Consider the following 18,469-nt stretch of genomic DNA (forward strand, 5'->3'; position numbering starts at 1 on the left):
GCACAGCGTTATCAAACAGTGAAATTAAGTTCCGAAGACGTGTCGATTTCTATATGATCATTTCCAGCGAAAAACGCCTCAAAAAGCCATTTACTCGACTATTTTCGATTGGAATTCGAATATGAAAATAGTTTCTTTCTAATCCTAATATTTGAAATGATGCTCTTCAAAAGGTCCAATGTGCAAATGAGAGATTCTCTTTGCGTCTCCTCTCTTACGCTTATTACGGCGACCACTTGAATGCGTCTATTTTGCATGAAACAGTTGCCAGTGTTATTGGAAAGCTAATCCTTTAGAAAATATGGTTTTTATGGTAGAATCCCTGAAAACCATGAAAGTTATGGTGGACTACAATAAGTTTGATAGTCTGGTTATCTTTTCGGTCGATAAATTTTATTGTTTCTACTGCATTTTGTATCCTACTGGTACCATAATTTTAATCTTCGTGTTATAGTTATTTTTTTCCGGGTGTTGCCATTCATGTCAAAAGAGAAAGTCATTCGAATGGCACGTGATATTTGCGATGAACGTGCTTTGGCTTTACTGTTATTTATAATCAAAATGGTCCTTTTAAAGGCCACAAGCGAGTTAAAGAAAGATTATTGAAACATGTTAAGCTTCGCATAATCATATTTAATACAATAATCTGTAGGCTGGTCATTCATTACTATTTCAACCTTTATGATGCACACAAGTGATTTTTAAAAGAAATCTCTATGTCTCAATGGTTGCAGGCGTTGTACTTATGAACCCCACTCCACGTATTTTCAAAGCCACTATTGCATTCAATGAAGAATTGAATCTGAATATTTCACTCTTCTCTTTTAAACATTCACTCACAGATTCTTATATACATACATATGCCAGAAATGCAGTTTACATTAGTCTTTGATCTAATGATCAGATATAGTCCTACGTCACCCTTTCGTACAACCCTCAGGGCTGTATACCTTGTAGTTTTTTATGAAACTCAGCTGTTAGCAGTTTGCAAATTTTCATATTCAACGCATCAGGTATCGATCGAAAACACATCCAATTTTTCGACTTTTAAATAAATACAAATGGTGATACTATTGTCCTCTTAGCAGGACTAATTTCTGACTTTGGATATTAAACCTATTTTTATTCATATTAGATTTTAAAAAATACAGAAAAATGCAGAACCAGTTTGGACAGATTTGTTATTTTAGAATTTCTACTACACACTTTCAGACAGAATTAATTTCAGTTTGCAGTGCAAGTGCAAGATAAAATTCTAAATCGATGATCAATCTATGCATTTTGCGTTAAGCACGTTTATTTTCTACATGCAATAACTCCACAAAAGGACAGACAGCAGTTTTTAAAAACGATCAGTGCTCACTACTAGACAAACTGTCCATGTCCTTGTTTGTATAAATCTAGGTCATTCAGAACTCCTGACTTACGCACCACAGGCTTTGTTTGGAGAAAGATAATGCCAACTCTACTGCAGCTTGTTCGTATCACTGGAATGATTGTCGGCTTAAATAGTATTCTTCGAAGTCAAATGGGCTTTAGGTAACTAAAGGTTAGGTTCTGAATACTAATAAAAAAATTTAACTACTCCAAAAAGTTGTTGTTCAGAAAGCGCGTATGAAACTCTAAAAATTGTGAGTAGTACGGAGCTCTCGAAATTCTTACTAAAAGTACAGGAATCTATACACTTTTCCATAAAAGAACAAAATTTAACAAAAATCGCGTGTTGCGTGTTTATTCAATTCAAAATCACTATCTTGTTGAGATTTATGTGAAGCTATGCAATGGATGCAGTCGCAATAATTGACGTTTGACGGATAATTATATTATTACCGTTAAGGTTTTGCTTTTCGACATGTTAAGGATTGATAAGTTCAGTCTTGATCTTTCTTTTCCGTTTCAACCATCGATTTTCAAACAGTCAGTTCCTTGGCGATTGCCGAATAGCGCGAGCGTATTTCCATTGTGATAAAAACACAAAATACAGGATTTTTTTACTTTACTTGCTAAAGAAATAATAATAAATAATCCCGCATGCTCGAAATTAACCATCAATTACCATGCGCGGTAACATGATCATTGAAAAATGGTTACCGTCATCTGGGGCGAGATTGTGCCAAAAAAGCATATATTTTTGTTCTTTAGCTCAGTATACACACAATTTAGGAACTAAGTTGATTTCAAACCTGTCCATATATACTAAATTGTTCAATTAACAACTACCGTAGAGATGGTTTAGTTACAATGAAACCTAATTTTACTGGAAGTGCATGAACTTTGGCACAATCTCACCCCTTCTAGGAGGTGACATTGTGCCAAACACATAAAGTTAGGCTAAAACCCTAAACAATGAACATTAGCATGTTTATAAACAATTCACATAAATATCAATATAAAGTAGTTCACATGGGGCCGTCCATGAACTAAGTGGACTATTAGGGGCGGGGGGTCGGCCAAAAACAACGGATCATACAAAAAGTATGAACGAAAATAACCCGGAGAGGTCTGAAATAACTAAAAATGAGTTCGTAGTCAATGGACAGCCTTCATATAGCCAGTAGCGTTTCTAGGGTTAACAAGCGGGAGATATATGAAGGGGTGTATCCTAAAGGGGCATACCTATTTGATCATTTGACCAAAGTAACCATTACTTCGTTCGAGAACCCGCGGCCGCAGAACATGTGGCCTATCCCACCCCCCTCTCCCCTCCTTAAAACTGGCAGTTTATACACGGTATAATATATTCGTCTTATATTAGCGTGTTTATTCAAAGTATCTGAAATTTCCAGAGAAAAAGTAAAGTTTGCTCCAAAATGGATGATGCAATCTAATCTGTCAAAATATTGTGCTCAATAGTAAAGAATGTGAGTGTACTGATGTATACTGACGTATTTTTGTTGTGTATGTGAAATCCACAAATTGGATCGATCGTTATGGCTTGGCACAATCTCACCCCCGTGCAGCTCGAAAATTATAAAGTTTCGAAAAATATTATTTTCGTAATCAAAACTTATCCACCTATAACCACTTATAACCTCTCAATACATTGTAAATGATTAGTTTATATACCTTCAAGATAGCAAGTTGATGCGGTTTCTTGTTTGGGTTGGTTTATGCGGGACATTTTTTACAAGCGTTATTTCCGCGTATTTTTGCTCGCGAACTTTGAAACCCTGTTTAGGCTAAATAGTTTGCTAATATTATCTGTGTTCCATTCTAAGTTATGAATAAATATGTTATGTTCATCATCATTTTGAATTTAGGTCATCAGTTTCTTTAGATATAATAATTCACAAATAAATATTTTTGGTTTTTGGCACAATCTCACCCCCGTGGCCCAATCTCACCCCGAATGGCGGTACACAAAAACTTGCACATTGGCCGCTGGCAGCGCCACTTGTTATTCTGCACACAGTCTATACGGAAACCCACTTTTTCTTCATGTCTTTCTCAGATTTGACCTTCTTGGGATGCTTCCGTAGTGCCTGCAATGTATTTTTCGAGGTTCCTTAGTTATTCAGTTCTGGTGCGTTGAGAGAGATACTAATTCAGTTCTGGTGCGGCCTACGCCGTGACAAAGTTTCTGGTTTTAATATCAAAGCGCGTAGTTTGCGTAGCCAAAAAATTTGCTACATTTCTGAAAATAAAACTTCTTGTTTCGATATCTGCTCGTCGAATCACCCCTTCAAGAGCGATTTTGAAAAGCATGCATGATCTTGTCTCGACCCTCGCCGCGTCTCGAAGAGACTCGAAACTATGGATTCTTACAGCCTCTCCCAGCCCACATACCTCGATGCCAACTGGAAGGCAAAATTTTAACATTTTTCCGATTTTATTTCAATTTAAATTTTCAATTTTTAAATAATTCCCCATTTCTTGAATAAACTGCTTAAGATTACTCTATGCCCGATTTTTTTTGTAAAACTCCTCCCAGGAAACTTTTCTGGCTACGCCCCTGGTTTGAAGTCAATATTTTCGACTAAAAACCTTACTTTTATGTTTGAATTTCCGCCATTTTGTTATGCGCTCGAATTTTAAAAAAGGATGGGTCGAACACGGGATAATTTAATATACTTTCATGTCGACCACTCTTTCGTACAACCCTTTGGGCTGTATACCTTGTAGTTTTTTAGACAATTGCGTCTTCTGTAAAATTTACTGAACGGTCAATAGACCACTATCATTCGTAACAGTTGAATTAACATAAGAACATTTTTCGCTTCATTTTGAATCAAAATACACTAAAGTCGCTTTTTACGCGGTTTTTACGCGAATTTCGGAAGTTACGCGGTTTTTTACGCGAATTTCGGAATTTACGTGGTTTTGTTTACGCGAGTTTCGGAATTTACGCGGTTTTTTTACGCGTTTTTCGGTATTTACGCGGATGTGCTTAACGTAGTGTTGAAATCCACAAAGTTTATTTTACGCGAAATAAAGTTTTTTACGCGAATTTCGGAATTTACGCGGTTTTTTTACGCGAACTTGATTTACGCGGAACGTATCCTTCGCGTAAAAAGCGACTTGAGTGTACTCTTATTAACAATCTGTTATTCTGTATTATTAACAAAAATTTGCCATACTCGAAATTTATGGAGTCTCCGTAACATATGGGAATGGATCATTTTAGGTAGCTTCTGCTCATGCTTACCGCTAGATGGACACTAAAGCCCCACGTGGCATATTTAGAGTAAACTTTAAGCCTGCTTCAGATTTCACGTCCTAATTTCTTGCCGTTCCTTGGTTGTTGACGGTTGATAACGGTTAATCTGAATCGGTCTTTTCAGGTGGACCAATCTGATTGTGACAGTCGTTCACAGACGTTCGTCGAGTGTGTTTGACAGAACATGACTAGGCTGGAGCCATCTGTAAGATTTTTCAGCTTTTGACTTAATTGATTCCAACATGGAATAACTCGTGATCCTGACCGTATAGAACGTTGGTGTCTTCGACAAAGTTGTTTAGCATATTAAAGGCTTTTCGTTGGATTGTACTATTTCGGAATTGTCTCACTAAGTGGTATATATGTAATATTCTTAACCTTCTGTCTATACAAAAAATACTTACGCTGTCTGTACATTGGAGTCAATTTGACCCCAAAATTCAAACTGCTATTTCTCAGCCAAAACTTTACGGATTTTCGAATTTTAAGATGTTTTAGAAAGGTAGTTTAATGGACTAAATGATAAAATTGTGAATTGCGACTTGGCGTGGGGACCCTTAACAAGGAGGGATTTTAGTAAAGAAAAGTCGGAAAAATTGGATTCTTTCAGATTTGTGACGTTTATATCACGAAGTTCTTACCACCTAGAACGATGCTTTCTTCTACAAAAATACACGCGAACACGAGATATTCAAAGTTACTTGTGGCTTTTTCAGGATTTGCTCGCTAGGTGGTGTTTATCTGGAAAAATCGGTCTCTTTTGGTCATAAATTTTTTGAGTTTCACTAGTGTAAATCGTTCTTGTTCTCACTAAACTTGATTATATAGACAAGATACGAAGTGAACATAGTCCGGTGGTAGATAAAGCTTGGTGAATGGTTCAGATATCATCCACCAGGTGGTGTACGTGTGCCATGTTATAAATATTGGTCGCAGTTAAACAAGAAGATGACATGCAAGTTTCGTGTCTTCGGCAAGATTGGTCAGGTTATTCTATGATAGACTATTTAGCACAGTATTTAATCACCAGGTGTCGCTAGTGTTCTTTTTGTTTTTATTTATTTATTGTGTATGAACATGCTGTTTCGACAAGAGGTCGTCGTCTTCGACTTGAATTCGCAAAATAAAACTAGTAACAATTATTCGCAATACTATATAGCCAAGTAATTTACCGATTCAGCCAGGATGTATGTTAAAACGCTCCGTAAAAATTGAACATAATGCCGGAAGAAAATGAATACATCATTAGCGACACTTGGCGACTGAATTTTGCTCCAAAATTTTTAGAATAGAGTAGTCTCGATTATTTGAACAATTATGCCGTAGACAAAGAATCTTACATCTAGTCAGTACGCTTAGCTGCGATAAAAAAATAAAAACAAATGGAGCACCAATGCACAGTGGGGCGACTCCATACAAATGCTGGCCAAGCAAAAAAATCTCTTTAAATCAAGGATAATATGTGGTTCTTAAGTAATTTTGGAGTGCTGAGCCGAATTTCAGGTTTATTTTGCATTAGAACGTATATTTTTTATGTTAGGGAGAAGTTTCAACTATTTTCAAGTATTTAAGTATAAAGACGTATAAGAAATGAGGGTCATTTGGAAAACTATTGCAGATGGATTTTTACAGGATAAAACATTATATAAAACAATACAAAGCAAGTATGAGCTTTAATAATCAGCACAAAATCCATATAAGTTAATATTAAAATCAAATCAAAAATCAAAACTTTTCCCCTTATTAGTTTTCTTAATCTTTTTTATCTCCATCTTCTTTTTCTTCTTCTTCTTTTTCTTCTTCTTCTTCTTCTTCTTTTTCTCCTTCTGCAGAATCACTCGCTTCACGTTTCGTCTTCAATAGTAATATAGCGTTCTCAGAAACATTTTTCTAATTACATTTTTCCGTTTCGAAGAAGCTATAAGCTTTATCCGGAGAAATAAGAAGACGAACAATTCTATCACGATTTGTATTTTCACACTCATTTTTGCATGTAAAATATTGTCTTGTATTTTTATCACTATTTTTAGCATAAGGCAATAACCTTATTTTCGTGAGGGTCAATACCGGTGTAGTGGCTAGCATTCACGCCTCTCACACCGAGGACCGTGGTTCAATTCCCAACCCCGCAGAAGTCACGAATGACCCGAGTTGTTAAAGTGACTATAATTAAGCAAAAAAAAACTTATTTTTGCGCTTCTTCTGTCATTCGTCCTATCAGCAATATAGTTGTCTAGATTCATTTATGACCGCGAATTCAAATTCTTTGCATTGCAGTGGATGTATTATATGAGACTATACCCTGACATAAAGGTTTTTGGTATACAAACAATAAGTTTCGATTTTTTCTGAAATAATATGTTCAAGAACTTGCTATTAGAAAATTTCTCAACCTTTTAATTAATTTCATATCTATACCCGTGATTTCAGAACTAATACCAGGTTTGGCATAAGATCTTTGAGCTGTATTTCCGTCATTACTATCGCTGTATCCTCCAGATTTCCTCCAACCTCTAAAATCTAGTCAATATGCAATATGGACCATACATTCGAAGCAGCTTATCCAACCATGTAAAGGAGATATCACATAATTAAGATATCCTACGTTTACTTTGAGTGTTTGCATTTTGTCTATATTGTTGAATTCTGATATAGTAGCCTCTAGCCTTACAAGCGTAATATCTGTGCTCTGCGCTACTCTGCGCTAAATGAGACTATATCCATTTGAAAGCTCATATTTTACGCCAACTTTTACCGGTAGTGTCAATAGTGGCGAACCTTGGCTTCAAAACTTTCAAGCGTGTTTTACGCGAAAATATGGCGCTTTTTTAATGACAGGGTGTCGATTTCCTGTAAAAACCTGGAAAATCAGGGAATATCAGGGAATTCATTTTTGGATCAGGGAAATCAGGGAATATCAGGGAATTTCGAAATTCAATCAGGGAAATTTTGTTTACCCGGCAATATTGTTGATCAACTTTGGAATCAAATCAATTTTCGTGTAAAATATACGCAGATTGATCGGTTGAATTAAAACTTGTTACATGTCTAGTGGCGATTCGATTATCTTTCAGTTTGCCGTAAATTTTTTATTTGTTTTGCTCGTCGTACTCGCTCGTAATCGGCAATGGCAGGCCTCACGCACTTCACGCTGCAGACATCGAGAGCACAAAGCAGGATACATACTGTTATTTACACGCGATCTACAGCGTTTTCACCAATTGCAGAATTTTACACTTAGAAGCCCCGAGCATTGATCATCTTCCTTCAGTGTCCATGAATCATGTCCGTTAAGGGTTACCGGGAGCATTAACGTTCTGTAGAATTTGCGCTTATGAGAGTTTGCAACCTTCGGGACTGGTTCAGCTGGTTACGTAATACGCAGAAAGCTTACATGTTTCTCTGTTCTGACGTGATCCGCAGTGGGCATGCGACTCTTGGCCTGGTTCTTCTCATCTGTCATTTTCTGGCATTCGACATCAAACAAGCTGATACACTTACCCTTATTCTGCGAGGCGAGTGACGTAACTAATTTGGAGTCATCGCGAATGAGGCGACAATTGTCGCCTAGGTGACACGGTTTGTCACTTAGGTGACACGGGGTGTTACCTAGGTGACACGGTTGTCACCTAGGTGACAGCACTCAATTCGACTCGCCATGGCGAGTCACGGCGAGTGACAATTGTCGTATTGAGTCACGTGACTCGCAGAATAAGGGTGATTGTCTTCCCCACGTCGTGCCTATCACTTCCCTCGTAGTTGTTGGCGCCATGGCGGATCCTCCACAGCCTACTTACGTCTTATTCCCTTTCGTCCTGCTGTTCTGCGATTCGTTGATCAAGCTTTCTGGTGTACTCCACTGCAACGTCATATGCCGTAAACCGCTAGATGTTGAAATGCAACATCCTCTCAGAGCGAGCCTTCGCCGATTTCGATAACCTTGGGTGGATTTTACGACGAGATAGTGGTCAAAGTCGCTAAGAAAAGATGTATATTGTGACTTCCAAAAAGTTTTGACCGTTAAACACGATCGATCTGGGAGCTAGAGTCTTGAATTTTCAAGTCGTGCACACCCCACATAAATCCTTTCGAACCTGTCATAGAATTCGTCCCTAGCAAAGCAAAGCAAAGTCTTAACCGTCACTAGACATTATCCTTCTAATTTTCTAATAATATATCTAGCTAAAGTTTTGCCGTACCTCGAAGCTCGTACTTTGGGGAATCATTTTCTTAACCCCATGCTTTTTGCAGCAAAGATAACAAGCTGGAACTTCCAGGAAAGTTTTGTTTTAGTTTAACTGAAAACTCGCAGACATGTGTCCACCTTCCAGCGGCAAAGTTACTAGTTTGAGCTGACTGTTATGATTTGTTATGTTTACACGACTGTAATTTTTTTGTATGTAACATCTAAGCTTTGTGCAAAAACAGGTGGATTAGAATATTAGATTATTTCTCAATCTTTGTTTCTTTGGATTCATGTTGATACCTCAAACATAACTGTCCCTAGACTCGATAGAAGAGGGCGTTTTCGAAACGCTGGTAAGAAATAGGCTAAGAATCTTTGATATATGTTCTAAAAACATGAAGAAATCTAGCTTTAGTTTTCAGTAGCTCGCATAATCCATGCTAAAGGGCTAAAAACTTAAGCCGGAAATCGCCCAAATAAGCTTGATATTCGAGTTTTGAGGGTCAGGGAAAAATATTTGAAGCATCAGGGAAAATCAGGGAAAGTCAGGGAATTTTATTTTTGGATTTGAGTCGACACCCTGATATTGATCTAAAATTTTGGATTTGAACACTTCAATAGTATAGAATCACAGGAAAAATACAACGAAGAGTCGAAATGAACTTTCATTTTTTGGCTGCTGGCCAGCGATTCCCCACTGTGCAATGCCACCTAGTGATCAAATTCTGAACCACGCTATTAGCCATAGGTTTTATCTCTCACAAGACCATGTTTACTACAAATCTTGCCTATATGTCCAATTTTTCCGCGGGTAAGAACGATTTACACTAGTAGAATTCAAAAAAATTAATACAAAAAAGTTGATTATTCTCTCATTAATGCCACCTAGCGAGCAAATCCTGTAAAATGCCACAAGTAACTTTGAAGATTCCATGTTTACGTATATTTTTGTAGAAGGAACCATCGCTCTAGGTGGTAAGGATTTCGTGATATAAACGTCACAAATCTGAAAAAGTCCGATTTTTCCGACTCTTCTTTATTAAAACCCCCTCTTGTAAATAGTCTTCTTCGCCCAGTCGCCATTCATAATTTTATCATTTAGTCCATTAAATTACCTTCCTGATCCTGAAACATCTATAAATTCGAAAATCCGTCAAGTTTTCGCTACAATATAGCAGTTTGAATGTACAGACAACGTAAGTTTTTCAATAAAATTGTCGCAAAACGTAAGTTTTCGAAATTTTTTGATCGAAAAACATCTATAATAAAAGATCTCCGATAGACACACCTAGTCGCGAAAGAAGTAGACTAATTCATTTAAAAAGTACAAGGGTCCATGCCTAGTGGCACGGGCGCAGGCTTGAAGTAAGCCTACGAATGTAGAGCAATTCGTCTCCCAATGCCAAAGCCGGTGATTTTTATACGAATTTCATATAATAGATTCCCCAGTTGCGTAGTAACGGAAGGTTTACTCGCGCTGTTGTATTTTGTACAACGCCTGTGAACCGTTGACTTTATCTCGGTAATCAAGCAATAAATAAAATTACTGTTTCCAGTAAAGTTGATCCGCACACAAAGATCTTTCAATTGGTGGAAAAAGTTCCATAAGTTTTTCACCAAGTGGCATTAGTATTCGAGTGAATTCTGTTACGTTTCAGCATGTCTATAAATCAGAGTTGACGCGAGTAACGAAAGGTAAAGGATTGTGTTCTTACATGTGAGAAATTCATAATTTCAACTCTTCAGCTAATTTAAATGGTGGACCTGAAAAGGTCCGTTTGTTAATCTCGAATTCTCAAATTTCTGACTCGTGGTGTCCATTGTCTACTTTCGTCCATCAGATAGGTTATTGGTGTGTGGATTAATGGTGGGAATACTGTTTATGGGACAAACGCTACTGGTAGGATCTGTAATCAAGATAGACTTTTATGTTTATGAGTCGCAAGCTAGCTGATTGCTGATGTGTCTCCAATGAAAGCCGGTGAGCGACGGATGACGCGCACCGAGGCAAAGGCAAACAATGTTTCAAATACAACCTTTAAAATTATGCCACGGATGTGACTCGAAAACTGGCTGTCCGATGCATCGCAAGCTAGCTGCAGGCTGATGTTTCGCCAACGAAAGCCGGCGACCGACTGATAACGCGCACCGAGGCAAAGGCAAACAATGTTTCAAATACAACCTTTAAAATTATGCCACGGATGTGACTCAAAAACTGGCTGTCCGATGCGTTGGAAGCTAGCTGCTGGCTGATGTTTCGCCAACGAAAGCCGGCGACCGACTAATGACGCGCACCGAGGCAAAGGCAAACAATGTTTCAAATACAACCTTTAAAATTATGCCACGGATGTGACTCGAAAACGGGCTGTCCGATGCGTCGCAAGCTAGCTGCTTGCCGATGTGTTTCCAACGAAAGCCGGTGACCGAAGAAGGTAAGGAAGTTTAACCCATAGCTCATCTCGTATATATTTCTGTCATCCGTGCTAGGGAAGCACTGACGTAGGGAGGCAAAAAAATGCAAATAATGAAATATTAGATATTCGACTCACATTTTCTCAATTATTAAACGTCTGTTAGGGAAACATGTAATCTACTGTGTTGTAATAGATTTTTTGAAAAGTTTCCAGTCGATTGATACATAGCATCTCTAGAATCTGTTGACGGATGACTGAGTTATAAGCGTGCAAACTATAACCACTTTTCGTTACATGTTCCCTTTTCGTTTTTCTAAAGTGCACCCTAATATAGAAATCAAAGAAGTTGTAGTCCTACTTCAAAATAAAAAAGTTATAGCTTCTCAAAGTGGCCTGGGGTCAAATTGACCCCAGTGTACAGACAAAGGGTTAAATAGGCTATATCTTGCGCCACTGACTATCTAGAAATTTGCGGTGTTCGGGAAGGTTACTCAAATGACTGCCACCTTCAAGCTGGTATGGAAGATAGTGCAGAACTGACTCACTACGTGATGCTAGTATATATGTAGTATTCTTATACAGGCTGTATCTTGTGCTGCTGATTATCTAGAAAGTATCGGTCTTCGGAAAGGTTACTCAAATGACTGCCGCCTTCAAGATGCATCTTGTTAAATATTCTCTTAGCAAGACACAAAAAAACGCACTCTACCTTGCAAATACAATTATATACATGATAATCTATAAATAAGCTTTCATCTTGCAGGCGCTATGACGATGAAGACGATCGTGTGTGGAATTGTGGAGCATGGTTCGAGTATATTCTAGTAGTAGTTGTTTCATCAATACTACTCATAGCCGCATCGGTGCTGACAATATTCTGGGTTATATATTATCGAAAAGGTATCAGTATGGATGATCCCAAGCTGCAATTCAATCTCCATCCTGTTCTTATGGTAGGCGGTTACATAACAATGTCCGGCTTCTGTAAGTTTTAATTGATAAATCATTAAATTAAAAATTAAATTTGCTAATACTTCTTTACAGCTATTTTACTTTACCGAATCTGCCGTTGTTGTTCTCATCTTATCGTCAAACTATGCCACACGTTTTTCCACGCTTGCTCGATTCCCTGCATCGTAATTGGATTTCTTGCGGTTTGGGACTCACACAATCAGACAAACAATCCTAATTTTTATTCGTTACATTCCTGGCTTGGCTGCATTACCATGGGATTGTTTGTTCTACAGTTTGTGCTAGGATTCTTCAGGTAATTTTGTAAACAGTTTAAAGTATCGGTTAAGCACATAGTCTAAAATGAAAATTAATTATTTTATTTAGTTAATGCCATTGCACACCTAACTTGATAAATGTTTCTTATAGCATTTTTTCTCAGCTAAAGTATCGGTTAAGCACATAGTCTAAAATGAGAATTAATTATTTTATTTAGTTAATGCCATTGCACACCTAGCTTGATAAATGTTTCTCATAGCATTTTTTCTCAGCTTTCCGATGGTGGTCTTGAAATTAAAATCGGTTGCGGAGATCATGGAGAAAACGGTGATTTTTTGATAAGATCTAACATGGTGGCCAAATCCAAGGTGGCCGCCAATTTTTTTCACTTCGTTTATAATCCCCATTTCTCCTCTTCACAAAACTGTGTCGTTTGTAGTTTGTTTCATAGTAAACTTTGAAAATATCACAATAATTATATGAAAATTATGAACCTTGCTACAAATAACTGGTTGTTTTATTCAGTTAATGCCACTGCACATCTAATTTTGTGAATTTTTTTGTAGCATTTTTTCTCAGCTTTCCAATGGTGGTCTTAAAATGAAAATCAGTGGGGTGATTTATGGTGAAAACGGCGATTTTTTGATAAAATCCAATATGGCGACCAAATCCAAGATGGCCGCCAAAAAAATGTTGCTCCATTCGAAAGCTCTGTTCTTTTTCTTTACAAAATCGGGCCATTTGTTAGTTGTTTCATAGCAAATTTATGAAATATCACATGATATTAATCTCAAGGTTTGCTCAAAATTCAACTTTTTTTGAAACTGTTAGGCCCCTTGGCGAACGAGGGGTCCACTATTTCGAGGTATTAAAAGTGTAATTCTTATTTTTTAATCATTTTCTACCAATTAAGTGCAAAAAGTTCCAATATTTGAAGACCTCGTTTCAGTAGTGGCCCCTTTTCTTGAGAATTACTCAATGTAAAAACAACAATCTAGGTTTTTATAGTATTAATTTTGTTTTACAGTGGACCCCCGTTCGTTTGAACGATTTCTCATGCAAACTAACGGGGTTAGTTTTTAATTTGAACAACTGGTAACCCTAAGTATGCTGGAACTTGTGTGAACTGGCTGCCCTGCTCTTTGTTATTGTTTTGGTGGTTTGATTCAGTTGGCAGTTGCAAGCAGCGTATATTTCATTCTCCGATCGGATTTTTACCATAATCGTTGGGAAAACGCAATGTGAAACAGTTTAAACACGGTAGATCAGCACAAACAAATCGTGTTTATGTGCATTTTCTGGATAAGCAAATGTTGTCATATTGAGAATGACGTTTGAACCATTTTTAATTTGCACGTCGTGCAAACCAACGGGGTTCAAATTAAAAAGTGTTCAGATTAAAAACGGTCAAACGAACGGGGGTCCACGGTATTAGGAAGAATTTTTGTATGTTAATAGACGCAACGGTTGATTATTATGTTTAGTTTGGAGCTCAGCCACAGGTGGCGCTGTAAAATCAAACTTTTTTGTTTTATGATATAGAACGATGGTTGTTTTTGATCGTCGTTAGGGTAGTCCGGTTACTAATGGAATTGGCTTCTTCACACAGTAAAATAATACACATCCGCCAACGGCGGTGGCTGCTAGTGCACTGAATAATGATTGTGATTGCTATTTATTGATCGCCTTTTATACACTTGTAGTAAATAGATTTCTTCCACGTTCAGAACAATAGCTACTGCGTATCACGTTCGGTCGAACGAACAATAGTCTTTTGTGACTAGATTCGGCTGGACAATAGAGCTAACTGCGAGGGAATATTACAATGCGGCTTTCTGCCGTAACAATGGTTTCTTCAGAAAAGTTGCAGATAATCTCATTGCAGAAATATTTTCTGAAGATACTATTTTTCTAAGTATCACAGTTTTTGAGATATTAGGTATCATTTTTGATAGACCGCTGGAAATCATTTTATCAGTATATTTTTAAAACTATACAATTTAGACAACAAAAATGTTCTAAAGATATGTGAATATCATAAAAATACATCAGTTTGCAGAATACCGCGAGCCGCGAGTGTGTGGAGGCATTTGTCTCTTTTAGTATCTTCAAGGATTAATTTGTAATTTAAAACGAGCATTACTCATCTTAGTGAAAGTGCTCACATGTTAAGGGGACATGAACAAACTGTGGCACAAAAATTATCTTCCTGAGTGATCTTTCTGTTGCACGCGTCGCATCCACCGCACAGTGGTCCAAAATAGCGGAACTTTTTTCCTAGTGTCTTTTGCTTCCATTTTATCATTAATGGTCTTTAGCATTTTTGTTCGTATGAATATCCCCCTTAATCTAAAACTGTCAAAAGTTCGTCATCGCTTACTATAATGAAAATAAAAAAATAACTTTTTTGTGTTAGAAAATATAGACATAGTTTCTTCAGAAAAGTTGTAAATATTGGAAAAACAAGTAACTTTGCTGAAGAAATAAAATTTCTATCTCTATCGAGTCCTGAACTATAGGGCATATTCTTTAAAACTTCTTTAACAATTGGTTTTTCATATTTAGCTTTTGTTAGTTGCATTTTACAAGTATACAATGTTCTAGGCAGTTATCGAAGCTCTTGAAATAAACGTTTTTGCTGAAGACCGCAAATCTCTTGGACCTTAGGAATTGTATTTGTATCTGTATTTGAATATAGGATATGAACCCGTTATCCTTTCTTAAAACTAATTTACAAACAATTATTGGACAAATTCTGCATATAGAAACAAGTTACATCTTATATATAAAAATGGACTTCTGTCTGTCTGTCTGGCCTGTTCCTTATAGAATCAAAAACTACTGAACCAATCGGCATGAAAATTTAATTTGCAGGTAGAGGTTTTGGGGGCCAGGAAAGGTTTTAGCGATGTTTAGAAACCCCTTCCCCCACTAAGAGGGGGGCTGCCATATAAATGAAACACAAATTCCTGCATAACTCGAGAACTAATCAAGCAAATAGAACAAAATTTGGCATGTGAAAGTTTTCGAGGTCAAGAATATTTTCTTTGGTGAATTAGGACCCCTCCCCACTTTAGGAGGGCGGGCTCCTATACAAATGAAAAACAAATTTCCTCATAACTCGAGAATTAGTCAATCAAATGGAACCAAATTTGACATGTAAGTGGTTTTGGAGGCAAGATTTTTTCCTAAGGTGAATTGAGACCCCTCTCCTCTTTAGAAAGCGAGTTATGACCCATCTCCCCTTTAAGAAAGTGTTTTTGGTGACAAAAATTTATTCTGTGGTAAATTGAGACCCCTCCCCTCTTTAGAAGAGGAATTATGACTCCTCTTCCCTTTAAGAGGGGGTCTTCCATACAAATGAAATACAAATTTCCTCATAACTCGAAAACTAATCAAGCAAATGGAACCAAATTTGGCATGTGAAAGTTTTCGAGGGCAAGAATATTTTCTATGGTGAGCTAGGACCCCTCTTCACTTTAAGAGGGGGGGCTCCTGCACAAATGAAAAACAAATTTCCTCATAACTCGAGAACTAATCAAGCAAATGGAACCAAATTTGGCATGTGGGTGTTTTTGGTGACAAAATTTTTTTCTATGATGAATTGGGACCCCTCCCCACTTTAGGAGGGGGGGCTTCTATACAAATGAAATACAAATTTCCTCATAACTCGAGAACTAATCAAGCAAATGGAACAAAATTTGGCATGTGAAAGTTTTCGAGGGCAAGAATATTTTTTTTTTTGGTGAATTAGGACCCCTACCCACTTTATGAGGGGGGGCTCCTATACAAATGAAATACAAATTTTCTCATAACTCGAGCACTAATCAAGTAAACGGAACCAAATTTGGCATGTGGGAGTTTTAGATGGCAGAAATTTTTTCTATGGTGAATGACGACCCCTTCCTCTTTTAAGAGGGGGGCTCCCATACAAATGAAATACAAATTTCCTTATAATTTGAGTACTAATCAAGCAAATGGAACCAAATTTGGCATGTGGGGTTTTTAGGGGGCAGAAATTTTTTCTATGATGAATTAAGAGGATGATGTTTAGGAGGGGGGGTTCCCATACAAATGAAATTCAAATTTCCTTATAACTTGAGAACCAAATGGAACCAAATTCGGCATGTGAAAGTTTTCGTGGGCAAGAAAATGTTCTATGGTGAATTAGGACCCCTCTTCACTTTAGGAGGGGGGGGGGCTCCTACACAAATGAAAAACAAATTTCCTCATAATTCGAGAACTAATCAAGCAAATGGAACCAAATTTGGCATGTGGGTGTTTTTGGAGACAACATTTTTTTCCATGATGAATTGGGACCCCTTCCCACTTTAGGAGGGGGGGGCTCCTATGCAAATGAAATACAAATTTCCTCATAACTCGAGAACTAATCAAGCAAATGGAACAAAATTTGGCATGTGAAAGTTTTCGAGGGCAAGAATATTTTCTTTGGTGAATTAGGACCCCTCCCCACTTTAGGAGGGGGGGGGCTCCTATACAAATGAAATACAAATTTCCTCATAACTCGAGAACTAATCAAGCAAATGGAACCAAATTTGGCATGTGTGTGTTTTTGGAGACAAAATTTTTTTCTATAATGAATTGGGACCTCTCCCCACTTTAGGAGGGGGGGCTCCTATTCAAATGAAATACAAATTTCCTCAAAACTCGAAAACTAATCAAGCAAATGGAACAAAATTTGGCATGTGAAAGTTTTCGAGGGCAAGAATATTTTCTTTGGTGAATTAGGACCCCTTCCCACTTTAGGAGGGGGGGCTCCTATGCAAATGAAATACAAATTTCCTCATAACTCGAGAACTAATCAAGCAAATGGAACAAAATTTGGCATGTGAAAGTTTTCGAGGGCAAGAATATTTTCTTTGGTGAATTAGGACCCCTCCCCACTTTAGGAGGGCGGGCTCCTATACAAATGAAAAACAAATTTCCTCATAACTCGAGAATTAGTCAATCAAATGGAACCAAATTTGACATGTAAGTGGTTTTGGAGGCAAGATTTTTTCCTATGGTGAATTGAGACCCCTCTCCTTTTTAGAAAGCGAGTTATGATCCATCTCCCCTTTAAGAGGGTGGGCTTCCATACAAATTAAATGCAAATTTCCTCTTATCTCGAGAACTAATCAAGTAAATGGAACCAAATTTGGCATGTGGAAGTTTTAGATGGCAGAATTTTTTTCTATGGTGAATTACGACCCCTTTCCGTTTTAAGAGAGGGGGCTCCCATACAAATGAAATACAAATTTCCTTATAATTTGAGTACTAATCAAGCAAATGGAACCAAATTTGGCATGTGGGGCTTTTAGGAGGCAGAAATTTTTTCTATGATCAATTAAGCCCCTTCCCCTATTTAGGAGGGGGGGTTCCCATACAAATGAAATTCAAATTTCCTTATAACTTGAGATCTAATCAAACAAATGGAACCAAATTTGGCATGTGGGAGATTTTAGAGTCTTGAATTTATTTTATGATAGTTAGACACCTCTCACCCCTGTGGTAGGGGGATATGGACTCTCATACAAATCAAACAGAAATTTTTGCGAAACTCAAGAACTAATCGAGCTCGAGAAATTCGAGACTCTTCCATAAAACTTTAATCAATAACAAGACCACAAAAGCTATCTATATGTAGTAACACTAGATCATTCAGGACCAGACGGCCGCGAGTGTTGCCGGTGACCCGCCGGCGGAAGCGCCGCCCACTGTGGGGAGGCAACTCCCCGCAGAAATCACTACTGTCTAGGTTTATTTATTTTCCTAGGTCTACCTGGGTTTCCTGAAACGAGCGACAGCGAGTAAGGAGAGGATCGCGAAATGGTACTTTCCACAAAAAAGTTTTCCGTGAATGTACCATCCGCTTAAGGTTTTTCGCAAAATGATATTCGGCGTAATGTTGCACAATCATGGCGAATATTACTATCCGCTTTCTGGCTATGCAATGAGGGGACAGGGGAGTTGTTTTCTACT

General features: G+C 37.6%; 1 protein-coding gene across 2 annotated transcripts in view; it reads left to right on the plus strand.

Annotated features, from left to right (window-relative positions):
- Positions 1–18,469, plus strand: part of LOC128738718 (plasma membrane ascorbate-dependent reductase CYBRD1) — a 140,402-nt gene that overhangs the window by 102,452 nt on the left and 19,481 nt on the right. For both annotated transcript variants that reach the window (XM_053834044.1, XM_053834045.1), the window contains exons 2-3: positions 12,021–12,241; positions 12,302–12,524. In XM_053834044.1, coding sequence (XP_053690019.1) covers positions 12,021–12,241; positions 12,302–12,524 — 444 coding nt within the window. The remainder of the gene's footprint in view (positions 1–12,020; positions 12,242–12,301; positions 12,525–18,469) is intronic.

Source organism: Sabethes cyaneus, chromosome 2, assembly GCF_943734655.1.
Source record: "Sabethes cyaneus chromosome 2, idSabCyanKW18_F2, whole genome shotgun sequence".
Classification (NCBI taxonomy): Eukaryota; Metazoa; Arthropoda; class Insecta; order Diptera; family Culicidae; genus Sabethes; species Sabethes cyaneus.